Source organism: Pseudopipra pipra, chromosome 22 (assembly GCF_036250125.1).
Source record: "Pseudopipra pipra isolate bDixPip1 chromosome 22, bDixPip1.hap1, whole genome shotgun sequence".
Lineage (NCBI taxonomy): Eukaryota > Metazoa > Chordata > Aves > Passeriformes > Pipridae > Pseudopipra > Pseudopipra pipra.
In genome coordinates, this window is record NC_087570.1 from 604,692 (window position 1) to 624,138 (window position 19,447).

At 56.6% G+C, this 19,447-nt stretch overlaps 1 protein-coding gene across 5 annotated transcripts; it reads left to right on the top strand.

Moving 5' to 3' along the window:
• The first annotated feature begins 169 nt into the window (after positions 1-169).
• Positions 170-19,281, top strand: NPHP4 (nephrocystin 4). 5 transcript variants are annotated; one of them, XM_064678333.1, is made up of 29 exons: positions 175-383; positions 612-826; positions 1,633-1,764; positions 3,418-3,590; positions 3,905-3,969; positions 4,246-4,401; positions 5,104-5,240; positions 5,400-5,566; positions 5,648-5,774; positions 7,182-7,364; positions 7,487-7,616; positions 9,822-9,868; positions 10,549-10,739; positions 10,819-11,010; positions 11,636-11,823; positions 12,069-12,229; positions 12,635-12,815; positions 13,691-13,807; positions 13,997-14,076; positions 14,245-14,462; positions 14,551-14,740; positions 14,893-14,976; positions 15,072-15,228; positions 15,547-15,632; positions 16,475-16,560; positions 16,642-16,813; positions 17,365-17,544; positions 18,362-18,505; positions 18,685-19,281. In XM_064678333.1, the coding sequence occupies exons 2-29, from the start codon at positions 689-691 to the stop codon at positions 18,823-18,825; spliced, it is 4,023 nt and encodes a 1,340-aa protein (XP_064534403.1). In that variant the 5' UTR covers positions 175-383; positions 612-688; the 3' UTR covers positions 18,826-19,281. The 5 variants fall into 5 exon arrangements, 4 of the variants coding, with proteins under 4 accessions (XP_064534404.1, XP_064534405.1, XP_064534403.1 ...); XR_010435736.1 differs by lacking the exon at positions 18,685-19,281 and having other exon boundaries at positions 170-383; positions 17,351-17,544; positions 18,362-18,480; XM_064678334.1 differs by lacking the exon at positions 14,893-14,976 and having other exon boundaries at positions 173-383.
• The last annotated feature ends 166 nt before the right edge of the window (positions 19,282-19,447 follow it).

Below are 19,447 nucleotides of genomic sequence, written 5' to 3' on the forward strand. Positions count from 1 at the left end.
CGCGCCGCCCGCCTCTCGTGCCGTATGAATAGAACGAGAGCGCCGGGCCTCCCCCATTGGCTGCGGGGCCGGCCAGGCCCATCGCGAGGCCCCGCCCCGCGCGGTGCGGCACCATCGCCCTAGTAACCCGATGCTGAGCCGGGCGCGACCACCCGCCGGGGGGGGGACGGCCGACGCTGCCGCCGCCGCGTCCACCTCGCTGCTGCGTCCCGCGCCTCTGCGGGATCGCTCCGGTATCGCTCTGCTGTCGCGTCTCTCCTCCTCCCCCCGGCGAGGGTGCGCGGGAGGCGGACGGCGGAGGGGCGAGCTGCGGCGGCGGGTCCTCTCCTCCCCTTGGCCCGGCGCGCGGTTGGTCGGGTCCGATAAGATGGCGTCGGGGCGCGGTGAGTGAGCGGGGGGGCGCGGGCGGTGCGGGACTGTCCCGGTCCCACGGATGGGGATCCCGTGGGTGCCGGGCGGAAGGGCCCCGGACCGGCCCCTGCTGTACCTGTGTGTGCATCCCCAGGCGGCTGCGGGCCGGGCCGGGCGTGGGCAGCGGCGCGTCCCCACCCACGTGCGCGTGGGTGCGCGGGGCTGTGTGTGCTGACGGTGCGGGGTCCGTGTTCCCGCAGGCTGCGTGTCCCCCGCTGTTCCAGCCCCGCGCCCGCCGTAGCCGGCGCCGGGAGGCAGCGGCGACCCCCGGAGCGCGATGGGACAGTGGGAGCGGGTGTTCCGGCAGCACCAGCCGCTCCCGCCGCACCCGCAGCGGGGCCGCGCCCGCCCCTCGCCCCGCTCTGCCGCCTTCCGCTGCGTGCTCAAGTACCTGCACGGCGCTGCCCTCGCCCAGGTAGGGGAGCTCGGCCCTGCGGGAGGACCCTGGCAGTGTCTTGCTGACCCCGTGGCTTCTGCCCAGTCCCCCAATTCACAAAATTACGGAATGGTTTGGATTGGAAGGGGCATTAAGGATCATCTCCTTCCACCTCCGTGTCGTGGGCAGGGACGCCTTCCACTAGACTAGGTTGCTCCAAGCCCCATCCAATCTGGACAGACGGAAAAGCCACAGCTTCTCTGAGCAACCTGTGCCAGGGCCTGACCATCCTCACCGGGAAGAATTTCCCTCTCCTCTTTCAGTTTAAACCCCTTCCCCTTGTTCCATCACTGTGTTTTTTCTAAGCCCCTTTCAGCATTCCTGGCTGTGTGTGCAGGCCAAACCTCTCAGGGGTGGGGGCTTTCAAAACAAGGTGTTTTTAGGGGTAACTAACTGGAAATCTAGAAACACAAATCACAGCTGTATTTCAATCCCATGCCTTCTCACCTGCAAATCTGAGTTAGCCTTTAATTAATTTTTCATTTATTTTTTGTTAACAAAGTATATTTAAATTAAAAATCTCCATGTAGCACTTGAACGTTTTCTGCCCCTTTATTCTGTGCTTAACATTCAGCTTTCCCACTTTTCCTTTGCTCCATTAGTCTCTCGCTTTCAGGCAGGTTCTGCAGCAATGCCTGAAGGTGTCAGTGGCCATGTGCCCGAATTGGGCATCCCTTAGAAAATGGGAATTATTTGTCCTCTCTCACCGAAGCGTGTTCTGAGCTCTGGGGGTGCAGAGCTGGCACCCATGAGTGTCCCCAGTGCCGGTGCCTCGTGCCTTGCAGGGAGCCGAGTACCAGCTGCGCCTGTCCCTTTTCGATGCCACCTACCACCACTTCTTCGGGAGGACGTGGAGGAGCGGCTGGCAGGCTGCCCACGCTGCCCCGCCGCGCTCGTCCAGGGCAACCTTCAGCGAGGTAGGGGGCTGCTGTGGGTCTGGGGAAAGGCAGCACCAAACCCTTTTCCCTCCTGACGCTTCCCGACCCTTTGCCCAGGGTGCGCCCCAGACACTGCCTGGTTACTAAGCTTTATGCATGGTTTATTGGGATGAGGAAATTGGGGTGCTGGGTTACCCCCGTGGCTGGTCCCACCATGGGAACAGCAATGTGCCACCATGTGCCACCTGCTGTGTTCAGAGCCGGCAGCAGAGAGCAGTGTTTCCCCACAAGTGGGAAGGAGGGGAATGAGCAGCTGCCCACCCTCCAGCACACCACTTTCCTCTATCTGGGAACTAAACTCTTCCAAAGCTGAGCAAACCAAGGTGCCCCTTACCAGGGAGATCCTGTTGCCCCATGGCATGACCCATAGCCAAGATGTCACGTTTTCCAATTCATCACTCCTGTTTCCACTCCTCAGCATTGCAGGTGAAGTGAAGCACAGCTTGGTGCTGTGCTCTGCCTTCATTTACATTGTCAGCAGCATTGAGGGGTGTTGATGTGTGCGTTTCTTTCCCAAGTGTTTCAGTACTGTCCCACCCCAGCTTGTTTTGAAGAGGAATGGATTAAAACTAGGGCAGAGAGTGCTGTGGAGAAAGCTGGATGCTGGGAGGAGCTGCCTTTCCAAACACATTCCCTCTGTCTGCAGGCTTCCTAGGTGTTTGCCATGTGGTTGGGAGAAGCTGGCAGGAGTTTTGGGGTGTTGGGGGACTGTGTCACAGCCTCTCTGTGGTGGGTGAATTGCGTTGCCTGTCCCTGCAGCTGCAGGGCTTGGAGTCTGGCACAGGGGTGGGATCTTTCAACTCATGGTAATCAGCAGGTCAGTGTTGTGAGGAGTTCAGGTGGAGGTGCTGCCTGCACGCTCACCAGCCTTGCCAGAGCAGGATGGCAGGAGGGCAGGGATCAGGGTCTGCAGGTGTGGTGGGTTTTGTCCTCAGGGTTTAGGGGAGAGGAACGCCCTGTCACAAACCGCTGTGTGCGTTCAGTGGCACATGGGACCCGCTGTAAGGGCTCCCTGTGCCTTTGCAGAGCGAGCCTTGCTTCTCAACCAGGGCTCAGGTTGTTAAAGGAGCACCTTGCAATAAAGGCTAATGGAATAACGATTTATGTCCTGGGGTTGATGTGGGAATGTCTCTCTCTGTTATCCCTTCCTGACAGCCTGTGATCACAGTGAATATTTTCTCTCGAACAATGCAGTAATGAGTTTTTAATAGAAAGATTAATCTAGCTTTAAATCCTGCCTGGAGAGGTGACCTGTGTCCCGTCCCCTCCTGCCTTCAGGTCCAGGCCACCCCCATCTCCCTCCCCACTGCAAGAGGGTTTCCAGCTCCTTTGACTGGCTCTAATGCTGTAGGGCCAAAGTGCATCAAAGCCCTGCTCGTCTGGGGTCTGCAGCCTGTGAGTTACCATAGAAAATGGGTGATGACAACAAAAAAAGTTTAAAAAAAAAAGGAATAACAATGTTTGAGATTTAAGGAGTTGAGATTTCTTAGTAGTGTCTGAGATCATCTGTCTGGAAGTTTTAGTGGATGTTCTGCTTGTGCCAGTGGCTGTCCCAGTGCAACAGGCATTGCTCTGCCTGCAGCTGCTGCTGCCAGCTCTGGAATATCCCAATTCTTTTCTTTCCCATCCCAGACTGTTTACTTCCACACCTCCTTGAACCACCCTGGCATCGTTGCTGTCGTGGAAGTGGTAGTGAAGGCCAAGAAAGGGGATGAGGGCTCTCAGCACCTTTCCTGTGGCTTTGGAATCATCCCCCTCTTCCGCGGCAGATCTGAGGCGACAGACCCAGCCACTGAGGACAGAGCGTAGGTTCCCCTGCTGCTGAATGGCAGGACACACTAGGAATTGGAGTGGCCGTGTGCATGGCTGCTCTGGGGGAAGAAAGAGTGGTCCTGGGGCTGCAGAGACAAAACCAGCATTTAGAAACCTGGAATTCTTCACTCTGGGGAAGCAGTGATGGATCTGGGAGGAATGTCTGTCCCTTCTCTAAAGGACAGGGCTTTTGCAGAGTGGGTGGGGGCTGAGCAGGGGCCTTATGGATGATGGAGATGTAATGGAGGATAGAGATGTGCCTCAGCATGGATTTACTGACCTCTGCATGTCTGCTCTCTGCTTTCAGGCTGAAGCTGTACCATGGCACGCTGCGGGCCCTACTGCACCCACACTTCCAGGACCCTGCAGAAAGTAAGCAGCAGCCACACATGGCATCTTGGTCTCTTCTTGGTGGCTTCTCTTACCCAAATGTGTGTCGTGCACGTCTGGTTGATGTGAGATGTGATCCGTGTCCTGGTAGTGCTCAGTGGACATGCCTTACTGCCAGCTGGGAACAGCCTGGCTGGGCAAACCCAGGCCTTCCTTTGCTCCTGGCACATGTGTTCATAGATGATGATTCCTTTGACATTGGCTCTGTGAAGCTGTCTCCCCAGTTTTGGTCATTTTGGGTCTTTTTCTTTTCTTCAGAGAACAAATACCTGATGGTGATGGAGAAGAGCCACCTGCAGTATGCCCTGAAGCACCACCAGCCCCTGGAGACAATATTTCACCTCCTTCCTGAAAACCTGCTGGTATCTGGGCTGCAGACGGTTCCTGGCTTGCTGCCAGCATGTGGAGACACGAGTAAAGGCTCCTTCCCTTTCCCTCTACCTGCACTGCTCCTGCTGAAGGCAGAGGATCCCCAGGAGGCTGTGGGCAGGGCAGGCAGGATGCTGGGATGGGATTTCTGGGGGTACCGTTGGACTCTCTGCAGTGCTGCCTCCTGGCAAGGGCATCTCCCCTGTGTGGGGCCACAGCCCTCACACTCAGAGCTCAGCCTGGAAGGCGTCAAAATGGCTCAGTCTGTTCCCTGCCCGTTAATTGCTTCGCTCTTGGGAAGCTGCTGCCAGGGATAAGTGCTGGTTGGTTTAATTACAGTCATTCAGCAGAGTCTTAGGAACAGGCCTTGCAGCTTGTTTAAACTCCTTGGTGGTAGGTTCAGGATCGCTGGGGTCTGTCAGGTTTAGGGGATGAGCTCTTGCCTGCTCAGCCCTCGTTAATCTCTCCCCGTGGCACGTTGCCCTTTGAGTTGCTGCAATTAAAATGTGTGAGATGAAGATTCAGAGGGTAAAAATTCCTCACAGTTCTGCAGCTGAATTATTCTTCAGCTTCCTGCCTGGAAAACCCACTGCTGATGGCTTTGGGATTGTAACTGTTGCTGGTGAAGCTGAGTGAGGTCTCCAAAGCAGCTGAGTCCCACCACTGTGGCACCACAGGGCACTGCAGCACAGCGGTGGTGGCTTTCTGTTTGCTTGGGAAACCTGTGGCCACCACTTTGTCTTTCAGGTGACTGCTTCCAGAAGCCCCGGCTGATGAAGGCGGTCACCTGCTATCTGGAGCAGTTGTCTGTCCGGCTGTACCCTTCCCTGGAGGAATTTGAGGAGGAACTGCTGGACTTCCTGAACAGTGATCGCTTACTTCAGGTAAGTAACGTACTGTGAGGGGGGTGAGACCCTGGCACAGGTTGCCCAGAGAAGCTGTGGCTGCCCCATCCCTGGAAGTGTCCAAGGCCAGGTTGAACAAAGCTTGGAGCAATGTAGTCGAGTGGAAGGTGTCCCTGCTGTAACAGCTTTCCTGCCCAGGCTAACGCCGTGCCCGACGGTGACGAGGTGGCCATTCGGGAGCGGCGGCTGCACGTCGGGGTCCACAACGGGCTGCGCTTCGTGCGGGTGCCGCAGGTTGCGGTGCTGGTGCCAGAGACAGAGGTGGTGCCGGGCGGCTGCCGAGGGGTGTCCGGCTCCAGAGCCAGGTAAAGGGACAGCCCTCTGCTGCTGGTGCTGCTTCTCTCCTGCGTTGGATGCTGCCACAGCCACTTCTCCATCCTGCACAGGGATGCAGGTCAAGCCCTGGTGCTGAGAAGCCGCATCCACCTGAATGAAATGGTCCCTCACCCGGCATTCAGGGTCTGCTTCCAGCTGGAATACGTCCTGTGCAGCGCAGGGAGAGCTGGTGGGAAGGTAGGGCCAAGTGTGCGTGTGCCTCGTCTCCATCCTCTGTGGAAGAGCAGAGATCCTGCTGGAGGAGTGAGCCCTGCTCAGGAACTCCTTCCTCTGCCCATTTTGCCATCCTGCTCCTCCAGGTCATGGCAGCTCCTCGTTGCATGGCTGTGCTGCCTAACGAAGGGCAGCACAAAGTGTCTGGGTCTTTTCTGCAGCACTGGATGAAATACCCTGCAAATGGGCTTATTGAATCATTTTAATTACATGGGTTGCATTTCTCCACCGTGTAGATGGAGGAATGTGGCCTGCAGCAGTCCTATAGTTCTGGCAAGCTAATTTGGAAAATTTCAGGGTTTTTTTAATATAAAAAAGGATTTTCTTTAGAATTTAGCATTTATGCTGAAAAGAGGTTAACCCCTCCCACATTTTTTTTCTTTTTTTTTTCCCCCCCTTGAATCCTGAGGTTTTTCCAGGTGCTCCAGCCTGATGTTCTCAGACCATGAAGCCAGGAGAAGTCTCTGAGCTTGGTCTCTGCAGTCAATACATTCTCACCTACTTACTGATTGTTTACTTGCATTTCAGTTTAACCTTTCTGCAGGTTAAACCCAGCTCAGTGAGCGCTGTGTGTTCTCTCCAGAGACCCTGTGCTGTTGGAGCCATTGGCTGCTGGCTGGCTGAATTGATGACCCAGTGCTTGTTAGGAAGCTTTAATCATCCTGCCAAGATATTTGTTGAAAATGCAGCAAACGTCTCTTGTTAGAGCTGTCCAGATCCAAAGTGGGGGAAATGGGTATTTATAAAGTGGGATGTGTGTGCCAGACCCAGAGGGATTTGTACTGAGCCTTGCAGCTGGAAATTTTGTTGAGTCCAGCTCCGTTGGAAGGTGGAAGCCCAGTGTCCCACAGAGGCTTGGGGCTCCAGAGGCAGGTCCATCTGGCTGTGCTGGGAGTGCTGGCTGGGACAGTGGCAGAGCAAGTTCCTGTGGCACAGCCCAGCAGCAGAGCAGTTAATCCCAAAGCCGCTTGTGGAGCTGATCACCTTGTCCTTGTCCTCCATGCCATAATTAGCTGTGAGGGGGATGGTGGGTGCTGGAAGAGACCTCTCTTGCTTCTGTGCCTCTCCCTTGATTTGAGGGAGGCTGTGGATGTACTAGGTAAGTGGAAGCCTTTCCCCTCTGCTAGGGATGGGGGTCAAACACGTATCCCTTCATGCTGCTGCTTGAGCAAGGGGTTACAGAGAGATTAGGTGCTGGAAAGTGAAACGTCTCCAGAACGGGATGAAGGGCAGTGGCTTCCGTGACACCAGAGCCAGGTGTGGGGAGGTGTGGTGGGAGACAAGAGTCAGTGTCTGTCTGGCAGCACCCATTCCCTGGTCCTGGTGGCGAGGTGGGTCTCCCTGGCACTCACGGTGCTCCCTGTCCCCCAGGCCGTGCCCGGCAGTGCCCGTGGTGAGGCGGCCGACATGCGCTCGGTGCGCTGGGCTGTCTGGAGCCCCGACCCGGGCACCGGTGGCACAGAGGTGGTCCTGCCCCTGCGTGGCGGTGCCCGCCGTGGCCCCTGCCAAGCCTTGGTCTACCGGACGCCAGCAAGCAGCAGGAGCTCCCGGCAGGTAAGGGCTTGCTGGCCCCTGGCAGCTCTGCCCTGCGCTGCTGGGTGAGGGAGCCGCTGTCAGAGGCCTGAGGGAGGCTGCATGTAACGTGCTGTCTGAAAGCATTTCGTTTCCAATTTCAGGGGAAGCACGTGGAGTCTGGGACTGTCCAATTCCGTGTTTCTACTGATTCGGAAGAACATCTTGTAACTGCTGCAGAGATCCTATGTAAAGACAGGGACGAGTTGGAGCAGCCTCCTACGCCATCGCTGAGTGAGTGTTTTCCAGCTTGCTGACATTTAAAATATAGAGTGTGGCACTGGTGTCTGCTTGGGAGAGAAAACACGACTTCAGCTCGAGTTTCAGTAAGCTAGTTATGAATTACTGGAGTGAACCAAGTTTCTGTCGAGTTGAATTCAGCTCTGACTTTTTAACTTGCAAAATTCCCCTGTGATAGTATTGCTGAACCACGTGCAGAATCCCCGGGAACTGCTAGCACTGCCCCAGCTCGCTCCCATTCCAGGTCATCCTAATGGCAATGGGGGCAGTGGCCACACCAGCAGCACATTCTTGCTGCCAGTACTGCTGCTTCTCTCTCTGGACTGTGAGTCCTTCCAGATGTGGAGACAGGAGAGATGTCAGTAAAGGCTGAGGAAAAGAATAATAATCTTGTTGTGCTGCTGCTGAGGAGGTGTGACAGCAGGCTGGGTTTGATGGGTGTGTGCAGGATGTGCTGGTGCCTGGCTGGGGAAGAGCAGGCAGCATCTGCCTGGGTGCTTGGATACATCTTGTCTGTAGTTTGGGCTGCTGGTGGTCGAGGTTCCAGCACCCATCTGCTCTATTGGAGTTGGAAGGAAAATTGCAGTGGGTTTGGGCACGAGGTTGTGTCCATGCACTAGGCTCCTGGAGATCCTGTCCGGCTTGTTCTCCTCTCATCCCCCTTTTGTGATTGGTGGAAGCAAACTCCCCTTTCCTCTGCAGTGCCATTCTTGCTGGAGTTGTAGATATGTCTCGGGGTGATGCTCCAGACACCTGGCAGCATTTAAGTGTTACAGCTCCCTCAGCTCTCTGGTGCCAGCCTGTGGGCTGGGTGATGCCCACTGCAGCAGGTACCTGTTCCATGCCAGCTCTGATGCTGTGGTGCCTTCCACGAGATGGCAGTGGCACCATGGCTTTGCTGTGACAAATCCTGTCTTTCTGACGGCAAGGAACCAGGATCACCGCTGGGGGGAACTTTGGAGAGGAAGTCTTTTGGGAATAGATGAAGGAGTCTGATGATGTCACAGGGTTTGCCTCCCTTTAGCATGGGCTGCGTCATGGCTGGTACCTTCCTGATGCTGCTTGGAAGGTTTTCCTGGTGCCTTTCAGCTGGAGGTGGCTGATATGTTGGTGGAGTTGTGGTGTGGTGAGGGGAGAGGGGAGCATGTGCTGATGGTAGGCTTCCAGCTCAGTACTGGTGTGGGGTGCTCCAGCCTGGGGGAGTGGACTGGGGCACAGGCTGTGCCTGGCAAGGAGAGACCCTCAGCAGGGCAATTTTCAGGGATGAGCTGCATGGTATTTCCCTGTCTCCAGAAGGCTTGTGGCACCAGGGAGAGCCTGGGAAGTGCAGTGGTGGTCCTGGAGCTGTGCCCCTCCAGCCTGTACCCCAAGCTTCTGAAAATACTATTGAGTTCACTTTTTTGTAGAGTTCCATTGGGAAACATGCTGCTGGTCTGGCCCAGGGGAGGTCAAGGGCTTCTTCTGCCGCCTCAGCTACTGGTGGTGCTGACGGATCCATCCATCCATCCTCTCCTTAGCACAGGCCAAAGCCTTCCCAACTGAAAAGAAACAGTGTTTTAGGCACGAGAGGGATGGGGTGGTTTCCTTTGCACAGCAGCCAGCATGGAATAGCTGGGATATACGTGGTGGGGAAAGCAAAATAAGGTCTCAGCATCACGTGGATGCAGAGATGGAACATCTGTGCCCCTGCTCTGCTGCGAAGGACCCGCGGCTCCTCGAGCTCAGCTGTGCCGGCGCCAGTGAGCAGCCAAATATAAACACAATAAAGCTCCCACTGTTTCGGGGCACAAATGCATGAGCAGATGAAGGGAGTGACAAGAAATAACAGAGATGCAACGAAAACCTTAAGTATCCTAAAACTTTCACGTCTCATTAAGCATCCCACTTGGGCAGCACCGTGTGGCCGTTGGGCACCGCGGCACTGCCGGAGGATGGAGGAGCTGCTGTTTGCAGCAGAGTTAACCTGATTCCCAGCAAAATAACGGATGGATCTGGAGATGTGCTATGTTAACCCTCAGGCATCAGTCTTGTTGGATAAATAAGTCAAAAGAAGCAGTTCAGCAATGGTAAGCAGCTTTGCTGCACTGCCTTCACCCCCAAAATTGAAAAGGGCTGGCTGGGAGGATGGGGGGGTTCAGTGGTGGTGGGTGCCTGGGGGTGACGGCTCTGCTACAGCCCCTCTCCTGTCCCTCTCCACAGGAGTGCCAGCCCCACGGCGAGTGTCGGCCTCCCCACGGGGACCAGGGGTAAGTGCCACGGGCACCAGCAGATGTGGGTGCTGGGTGGTGGCATTCCCAAGGGATGGCCCCCATGCATCCTCTGCCTGTTTTCCTGTCTGCTGCGGCCAAGAGGGCACTGAGTGTCCTCAAATCCACCTCTTCCAGGAAGCAAAACAGATCCTGCCTGTGAAATGTGGGGGGAGGTTCCCTGAGCTCTTTTCATGCCCCAAGAGTGTTGGTGAGGGCAGCTCTGGTTTTTGACAGCCCAGATTTGCTGGGTCCTGTTGTCCCCAGTACGTGCTGACAGTGACACACGGTTTGTTCATGCAGAACTGCTGGGATTTAAGGAGAGCTATGAGTGCCAAGAGCCTTCTTTATGCTGTTTTATATCTTAATGCAGGAATAAATGCACACAAATATTTTTGATGAAATGAAATACCTCATAAGGCCACATTAAGCAGTTTGATCTTCCTGCTGCATTTGCTATCCCTCCTCTTGCCAGGGAGTGAACAGCAGGAAACAGCAGTGGAGGTGCGAACCCTCACGTGGCCAAGCTGTGCTGCTTCTTGGTGGAAAGGCAATGCTGGCACACATGGCAGCCGAGCTCCTTTAGCATGGAGGGGCTGCTGGCCCACCTTGCCTTGGGGGGCTGCCTCGGGGGGCTGTCTTGGGGCTGCAGGCGCTCATGCTTGTCACTCTCCCTCCAGCTGTCTGTGTCCCAGCTCATGGCCTCGCCACGGGGCAAGGACCAGACCCCACTGCAGGATGGGGGCATCACCCACCTGGAGGCTGACCTTGGCTCGCCGGACACAGAGCCCGGTGCCAGCGACCAGCTGCGGGCGCTGCCCTTCACCCCGCTGCAGGTGCCCGTGGCCGCCGTGGGTTTGCAGGCAGGCAGGTGATGCTCGGCTCCCCTTCCCCAGGCTCCCGTGTCCCCACAGCCACTTCCGTGCAGCTCACCCCTGTTTCTCCATCAGTTCCTGTGTGTCCCTGTCCCGCGCCTCCCTGGCACGCCTGCACGCCGCTGGCTTTCCAGACATCCTGGACCGCAACCAGGAGCCGGTGGAAATCTCGGAGCCAGCGGAGCTAGGCAGTTTCAACCCACGGCTGGAGGAAGCTGACCCTCTGCAAGGCAATGAAATAATCCTGCAGTTCCTGGCTTTTGGCAGGTGGGATGGCAGCTCGTGGTGGTGCCTTCTGTGGGCAGATCTCAGGGGCCTCCTGGGCAGAGTCCTTTCCTCAAATCCTCCTACCTGCTTCCCTGCTTGGGCAGGAGAAGTCCTTGCAGAGGTGCCTCTTCCTCCAGCACCTACCATGGAGGCAAATCCCAGAGGGTTTTATGATGATGCTCTTGTCCTTTCCAGGCACTCTTAAGTCATAATCCATTATTTTTAATTGGATCCATGAGCCACAATGTGATGTCAGAACTCGTTAATGCAGGGTTTCTCCAGAAATGCAAATGCAGTTGGGGAAGTTGGCACCCGAGGGGTGGCTTTGGCTGGATAAGGCCCTGCTTCTGTTTTTTCCGTGGCTGGCAGCAATGCTGTGAGAAGGTAACGCTGCCTTTGCTGGGTGCCTCCATCACAGCATATGGCAGGAGACAGCTGGAATTACTAAGCTTTTTGGAAAGTTAAGGCAAACCGTATGGCTGCTGTCTTCAGAGAAGTCCAAATACTTGTGATGCTGCCAATCTTCTCTTGTTCTTCTGTCTCTTGGCATGTGCCAAATGCACGAGGAGCTTGTGATGGGGCGGCAGCACCGTGCCACAAGCTAACCCAAACCCCTCTCCTCAAGGGATGCCCAGGGCAGTGTGGAGGGGCCATGGCCGAGGACCATCTTCCTCACCTTCCAGTTCTACCGTTTCCCGCCGGTCACCACGCCACGACTGCAGCTGGCCATCCCGGAAGGGGGGTCGGTGACCGGGCTGGCTGTGCCGGCACAGCTCCTTGTCCGGGTGAACGAGGACGGGACGCTCGGCACCAGTAAGCTCTGGTTTTAGCATCTCTGTGTGGCTGCTCCTCTTAGTTGGGCAGATCTGGGCTTGCCTCCAGGCTGAGGGATGGGCTGGTGTCTGCTAATAGCAAACCTCTGCTGGTTTGCACATTGTGAAAAACATTCAAAATACCCGGTGTTTGAAGTACATCACTGAGTGCTGGCGGGCTGAGGTGCGCGTGGGGGCCGCCCGGCTCCCACCACACCGTGACTGTGATGCTGTGGTGTCTTGCAGGACCCCCGGGCTTGCAGCTGAAGTACATGGTGGATCCGGCTTTCCTGCGGCCTGGAGAGCAGCGCTGGTTCCTGCGGTACCTGGCCGAGCACAGCCTCCAGATCGACGTCTGGGATGGAGACTCCCTGCTCCATGTTGGCTCCGCTGCTGTTAAATTGGAGGTATTGGTTAGATGGAAGGTTTTTGCCCTTGAGCCTCTGGGACTGCTAATGCTGAAGGACCCCCCTTCCCATGCACAGGGCCAGGGAACAGCCTGGCTCTCCCTTTGGTCCTGTGTTGTGATGCCTCTGTGCTGTCCTCACGTCTTCAGTAATGGAGATGCCGTCAGCCCCTCTGTATAACCCAGTCCAGTGTCAGCCCTAATTGTGGGATTTGTTGTCTTCTCCTCCAAAGCAATGGCAAAGCATTAGCTTTCTTCCCCTTCCCTGGAACTCCAGCAGTATTTTAGGGCTAGACTCCCCCCAGAGCCAGGACATCCAGTGGCATCCTTACCCAGAGCCCTTGACCCCCTGGACCAGACTCCCCAGTAACTCATTGTACCTTGCCTGTCCTTGCCTTGTCCCCAGCCCCTGCTGCGCCAGGGCCAGGCGGCCGTCAGGACCTACCACGAGCTGGAGGTGGCCACGACCGAGTACGAGCCGGAGGGGCCGGTGCTGGGCCGGGAGGCGCTGCGGCACGGAGCCCTGCGGCCCCTCGGCGTCCGCGTGGCTCTGAGGGGCCGCCTCCACCTCTGCCTGGCCAACGTCGGTGAGAGCCCACTGCTCACACGGCCCAAGGGCTTGGGTGGGACACGCAGGTGCACAGGGCTGCACCTGAGCGAGAGCCGAGCTGGCGAGGGCGCCGCCCTTCCCAGAACCTGCTGGCTGTTTTTAGTTTATATATTTAATTTCGTGTCCTATAAATGTGCAGTGACTCCAGGTTTTAAAATCTTATCTACAGAGGAAAGATTAGCTCCCTATAAGATATCTTAAATCGTCATTTCCATACTTTGCCTGCAAAGGACCGATAAGCTCCTGGGAAGGAGAATCTGAGATCCACAACCCAGGGAGAGGTTTAACTCGCACCCTGCCAAAGAAGAGGGAGGGAGGAAACAGAGCTGCTGCACTAGGACGGCAGCTGCCTTTGATTGGTGTTCTTCCCATCATCTTTTTCATTTTTAAATTTCAAAGTATTGTTGAAAACAGGATGGCAAAACTTGGTGCTCCTGCCCAAAGGATGAGGACAGGATGTGTAAGCTGGTTAAGTACCCACTGGTTTTAGAGCTTTGTCTGACTCTGCTTGGCACAGCCTTTGCAGGAGTGGGGACACGCAGCCAGGCATGGCTGTGCCGGTGGCAGTGCTGCAGCCCAGGGAGGGAGAACACAGAAATGAAAGCAGAAGCCAGTGGGGGGCTTGGAATGGTGTGTGGTATCAGTGCCACTCTGTTGCTGGGCAGGAGGCTGTGTGGTGGAACAGGTTTTGGGGAGCACAGTGAGGCTCTCAGGGCATCCTTGGCCTCCAGATATTCCCTCCTGCTTGTATAACTTGGCTGAACAGAGCTGCAGGGAGATAAAAATTGGCAGTAGATTTTATAACAATGAAAATGGATGGTGTCCACTCACTCCTGTCTCTGCTCACGGCAGGTCACCCGTGCGAGGAGATCTCGGGGCAGCTGCCATCCCGCTCCCGCAGTGTCCCTGCACCAGACAGCACCATCACCATCCCAGCTGGCAGCTGGCACTCCCGGAACGCTGGCGGTGGTGAGTGCTGCCAGGATGGGGCTCGGCCTGTCCTGCTGTGGGTTCAGGTGGGCAGGGTCTCTGCCCCTGCATTGCCAACTGTGGGTCAGCTGCCACCTCTGGCATTCCCCGGCCCCGCAACATCGCGGGGTCCTGGGGCTGCACTGTCTGGGGGTCCCTCACTGGTGCCGTGGTGCTCTCTCCTGGCAGGCGGGCGGACGGTGCGGGCGCGGAGGTTGGTGGACGTGGACAGTGAGCTGGAGGCCGCCCTGCGCAGTCGCCGGCCAGAAGTGAGCCTGACACCCCCCTGGCACCTCCAGTGAGGCCACGGCCACCCCCTGGCACCGGCTGCGGCACATGGTGCTGGTGTGGCTGAACAAGGGTGGCGACAGCAGGAGGGCACAGGGGCTGGGGACCCCATGGTGGCTCCAGGCTTACAGTCCCCTCCCTCCTGGCAGGGCTGGCCGAAGCAGCGTGCCTGGGACCTGCAGGTCATCAACTCCTACCGGGATCACATCAAGGGCGAGAGCATCTACCAGATGCTCAGCCAGGCCATCACGGCCACCCACACTGTCCACGCCGTGCTGGGGACGGCTGAGTTCTTCGAATTTGCCCTGAAGAACCCGTACAGCATCCAGCACACCGTGACCATCGAGGTTGACCACCCTGAGCTCAGGTGGGGGCTGAGGTGGGGTCACCCCTGTGTGATGCCAGGATGGTACCAGTTCCCAACCAGTCCTCACCTCTGCTGCTCGCTCTCCCAGTGTCATACTGGACCCGAGGGAGTGGCGCCATTTCAAGGAGCTGACCAAGAGTGTTACGCCAGTGGAGGAGGAGATGTTCCATCTCCGTGATGACCTCAAGCCTCAGGTCTATCTGCGTCCCAGTGAGACTGTCCACATCCCCTTCAAATACCAGACCTTCTCCGCAGACCCTGCCGTCACTGCGGCACAGGTAGGCACGGGTCCCTGTTTTGAGCTGTTCCCAAAAGGAAGTGTTCCCTTGGCTGTATTTGCTGATGCAGAGGAGGGTGCTATGGCCTCAGAGAGCACTGCACAGCCACAGCAGTGCTGCATCCTGAGGCAACCCCCTCTTGCACCCTGCAGGGGCCATCTGGGCTGGGCACCAGTGCCAAAACAGACACCCCCTCCCTTGGGAAGAGCGGGACTGGGCGGACTAAGCTCATCCAGGTTAGGGAGCCAGGTGAAACACCGCCCAAGGGGCTGTGCGGGAGGAGCAGCATCACTGGAGAATCCCATCCCTCTCCCACCGGCCCCTGGGACAGGTCTCCTTCCAGGTGAGTGGGGGGAAGCCCATTGCACTCCTGCGGGTGAAGGTGGAGCCACAGCCCCACGTGGTGGACCAGACCTTCCGCTTCTACCACCCGGAGCTCACCTTCCTGAAGAAAACCATTCGGCTGCCACCCTGGCACACCCTCCCTGGTGAGTCTGCGGTGTGCCCATTGCGGCGCAGTCTGTTCTCTCTTGGTTGGCATCTGTGGTTCACGGGGCCTTCCTGGAGGCACAGCAGCATCCAGAGAGCACATCACTGCTTCCTCATCCCTTCAAAGCCCCGGGCTCCTCACTTCCTCTCCATCCACCTTCCTCCATTGATGTCATCCCCAATTCCCCACACCAGTACACCCCTGTGGTTTGCTGGTAGCCCAGCATGAGGGGTTCTGTGGGTGGCTGTGTGGGGCACATGGAAGCAGCATAGGCAGAGAAAAGGCTCAAGTGAGTTTCCCTGGTCCTGGTCCACAGGCACACCGGTGGGGGTACCAGGGGGACAGCCTGAGATGTTTGTTCGTTGCAGCGACCCCGACATCATTTGCGAAACCAAAGCCTTGGTACGTTCAGCATCGCTGTCCTTTGCATCCTTCTCCTGCGGGTTGTTTTGGTTGGTAGGGAGCTGCCAACGTAGGTGCAAACGCGGAGCATCCCCAAGTACCAGCCCGTGGCAGTGACACACTGGCAGCGATGAAACGGGAATTGCTTTTTATTCCCAGTTAAAAGGAGCTGCATTGTTTTGGCGGGGGAGGCTGAACGTGGCCCCTTATCGCGTTGCGCAGCAGCCTGTGCTCGCTTGTTCTTTTGAGCAAGTACCAGATGATTCAGACACTGGGGAAAAACTGCCTTTTGTCGGGCTGGGATAGACCTTCCCACTGCTCGGGGTATCCGCACCCGCTGGCAGCCTGTGGTGGGACGGTGTGTCCTCAGGGTGTGCGGCACAGCCTGCCCCTGCTGGGGGGTGGTGGGGCAGCTCCGTGCCCCAGCCCTGCACTGCTCTCCTGGGCTGGCTCTGCAGCTGGGAGTGGTGGAAGGGAAAAATAAACTTGGGCATGTCCGTGCAGATGGTGACGAGGGATAGTTGCTAATTGCTGTTGCGGAAATATGTTAGTATGGTAATTGGATTAGGGCTTGTTAGAAAACTTGCGGAAAATTTGCCAAAATTTGATTACAGATGCAGACCTGGAATGCGATAGTCATTTGTATCCTCTTTTGTAATTAAAAATACGGGAAGAGCTCAGCCAAGCTGTATAATAACTTAATAACATAGTTTAACGAGGAGCTGAAAGCATCTGCTTTCATAAGGGAGTTGGTGGTGGGTTCCTGTGTTAATGGGAGGACAGCCCTGGGGTCCTTGTTAGCTGGTCTCGGTATCAAATTCTGGGATGATGCTCTGGTGCAGGGGCCTGGCGAGCCGCAGGACATCTTCCTCAAAGTAGCCGGAGGACCAAGTCCACAGATCAAAAAGTTCTTTGTTGCTATTTATACGTAAGTAGCGGGACCTCAAAGGGGTGGGGAATGCTGACTCCCGTGGTGTGTGATGAGCCCTGTCCGTCTGTCCATGCACAGGGACGCTTGGCTGGCAGCACCTGTGCAGATCTGGCAGTTCTACCTGCACTCTCTGCAGCGCCTGGATGTCACCTGCACGGCCGGGCAGCTCACCCGCCTCTCCCTGCTGCTGCGCGGCACCGCGGCCCCGCGGAGGGTGCGGGCCTTCACCTCCCACCCCCAGGAGCTGGAGGTAACCCCTGCAGCAGGCTTGGGGCTGGCTGGCCTGGGTCAGCCCAGAGAAATCCCCTCCGAGAAGGGAATGCCAGCCCAATCGGAATTGTGAACAACCGAGAGCCGTAAAGCGTTTGCGATAATTATCTTTTGATTAGAGCTGTCATGTGTAGGATCATCGGCGCGAAACCCCGGAGGGCAAATTATCTGCGTTAATGAGACCGTCTGAAGATTCACAATTCCTTTAGAATTCGTTTGGCCGCGATTGCAAATGTGAATAATAAAAGGTGCAAAAACTCCATTGCCGTCCTGTGAAGGAAAGGCAAAGGCTCCCCAGGCGAAGCCTGTGTAGGGGAACCCCTGGACTGGGAAGGCACTGTCTGTCCCCGAGCAGCGCTTGTCCTTCCTGACATGAATTAGTTCCAGGGTATTCCTGGGGGTGGGATTCAATAGCTATGGCATAAGGTATGAATTTTCTAAGAGCAGTTGGGTCTAGTTGATGCTCCAAGCTGGACATTGCAGGGCTGTGATTGGCTGTGGGTGGCTGTACCTCCAGGTGTTGTTCCGCAGGTGGATCCGAAGGGTGCCTTCCTGCTCCCCGCCAATGGCATCCAGGACCTGTATATCGGCGTGAGGCCGCGCCGGGCTGGCAGCAAGTTCATCTACCTCAACCTGGTGGACGTGGAGTACCACCAGCTGGTGTCCTCCTGGCTGCTCTGCCTGTCCTGCAGGCAGCCCCTCATCTCCAAGGTACGGCGGCTCTTGCGAGTGAGAAACGTGGTGATGGTGCTGGATCGGTGGTCGCAGTCCCACCAGTAACCCTGGGCTGTCTCCTGCTTCTTCCTCTCTTTCCATCTGTGTTTTTTTTGGCACTTGCCACCCTGAGCACACATTTAGCCCTCAGGCACTTGAATAATCTCACGAAGCCCCTGGAAAAATGCCTTTCAGGCTGTTTTGGAGGCAGCCCCACGCTGAGGAGCAGCAGCTCGGATGTATTCCCGGTTGTGAAATTAGAGCTGTAGCATGCTGCTTTCGATTAGCGCTGTGCTGGCGGAGGCCTTGCCTCAAAGACAGAAAATTACATTTCCTGGCTAATGTGTTTCTTCTAAAAATACTTTCCTGAACCCCTCGGTACCAAGAGAGGTTCAGATTGGCGTTTACACTGATGCCCCAGTGTCCTGCCACATGCTGCTGGTGCCATGGGATGTTAGAGAATCAGAGTAGTTTGGGTTGGAAGGGACCTTTAAAGGTCATTGAGTCCATCTAGTTATCTGAGGGAGTGCCATGGCTGTCCCCGTGGACATCCATGAATGAGCTGGAGAAGGGACTGACCAGTCTCCTCTGTTCTCCCAGCCCTTCATCCTTTGGGCTGGTAATTAATTGCTGCTGCTTTTCTCAAAGGTGGGTTCTTTCTGCTGGCTGGCAGAGCAGATGTGAGGTGTGGGAGGGGAGGGAAGGCAGTGTGTGGGAGGCAATTCTCCAAGGTTGGCTCGGGGGAGCGCCCGTTTTTCCTGCTGCCCACCCTGCTGTCTGTGCTGCCTCCCCCACGGCTCCTGCTCCCCCACAGGCCTTTGAGATCTCGCTGCCTGCAGGAGGTGGGAGAGGCTGCAACAAGCGCATCACCTACACCAACCCCTACCCCTCACCCCGGCTCTACTTCCTGTGCACCAACCGCCCCGACCTGCTGCAGTTCAAGGAGGACTCCTTCGAGGTATGTCCTGCTGCCAGAACTCCCCCTTGCCAGCCCCCAGTGCTCATCAGACTGGACTGTGGGATGCTTGGCAGGTGCCTGGTGTGCCACTGTGGGAGGGCCATGCTGGCCTGGGGAGGGGGGGCAGGTGAGGGGGTCTGGCCAGGTCCTGCCACCACGTCCCACCCGCTGTCCCGCAGGTGGCTGGTGGGGAAGTTTACACCATCGGGCTGCGCTTCGCCCCGAGCCAGGCTGTGGGGGAGGAGGAGATCCTGATTCACATCAATGACCACGAGGACAAGAACGAGGAGACCTTCTGTGTGAAGGTCCTTTACCAGTGAGCCCACCTGCCCGCCATGGCAAAGCACTGGTTCCTGCGCCAGCTGTGGCCTCACCGGCAGCGCCGCCTTGGGAGTGCCCGTGTCGTCTGATGGGGGGTGATGAGCTTGGTCCCCTCGTAGTCACCTTGCCAAACCAGGGGTCTCTCTGTCACTGGGATCCCCGGGCACTGCCGTGAGTGCCGGTGGTGCCCCACGGCTCCATCTGCACAGAGCGGGGAGAGCGGATGGGTTTGTTACAGCACTTTACAACCACAGGATCTTTATTTTTGTTAAACATGACAATATATTGGGCACTTTGGAGTCTTTTTTTAACTTAAAAAGTTTGCAGATTTGATTCTGCAGAATATTTTTAAAGTATTGTGGACTCTATAGTGAGTTTTGTACATGCTGAAGTGGTTTTCTGGGATTTTTGATACTTTTTACTCATCCTTGATGCATTAAAATTGCTGTGCACAACTGGCAGAGTGCAGCAGCATTTTTTTCAGGAGGAGGTGGAAATCTGCAGTGTCCCTGTCTTGTAGAGGCGAGTGCTGGAGGTCCTCTGTGTCACCCTCATTCCTTGGAGCATCCTGGAGGTCAGGGCAGGGACTGTGAATGGGGATGGTGGGAAGGGCAGCCCACC

Coding starts and splice junctions, on each gene's coding strand:
- NPHP4 (XM_064678333.1), top strand. CDS start 689: ATGGGACAGTGGGAGCGGGTGTTCCGGCAGCACCAGCCGCTCCCGCCG. Junction 4,402..5,103: donor GCCAGCATGTGGAGACACGA/GTAAAGGCTCCT, acceptor TTTGTCTTTCAG/GTGACTGCTTCCAGAAGCCC. Junction 11,824..12,068: donor GGACGGGACGCTCGGCACCA/GTAAGCTCTGGT, acceptor GGTGTCTTGCAG/GACCCCCGGGCTTGCAGCTG.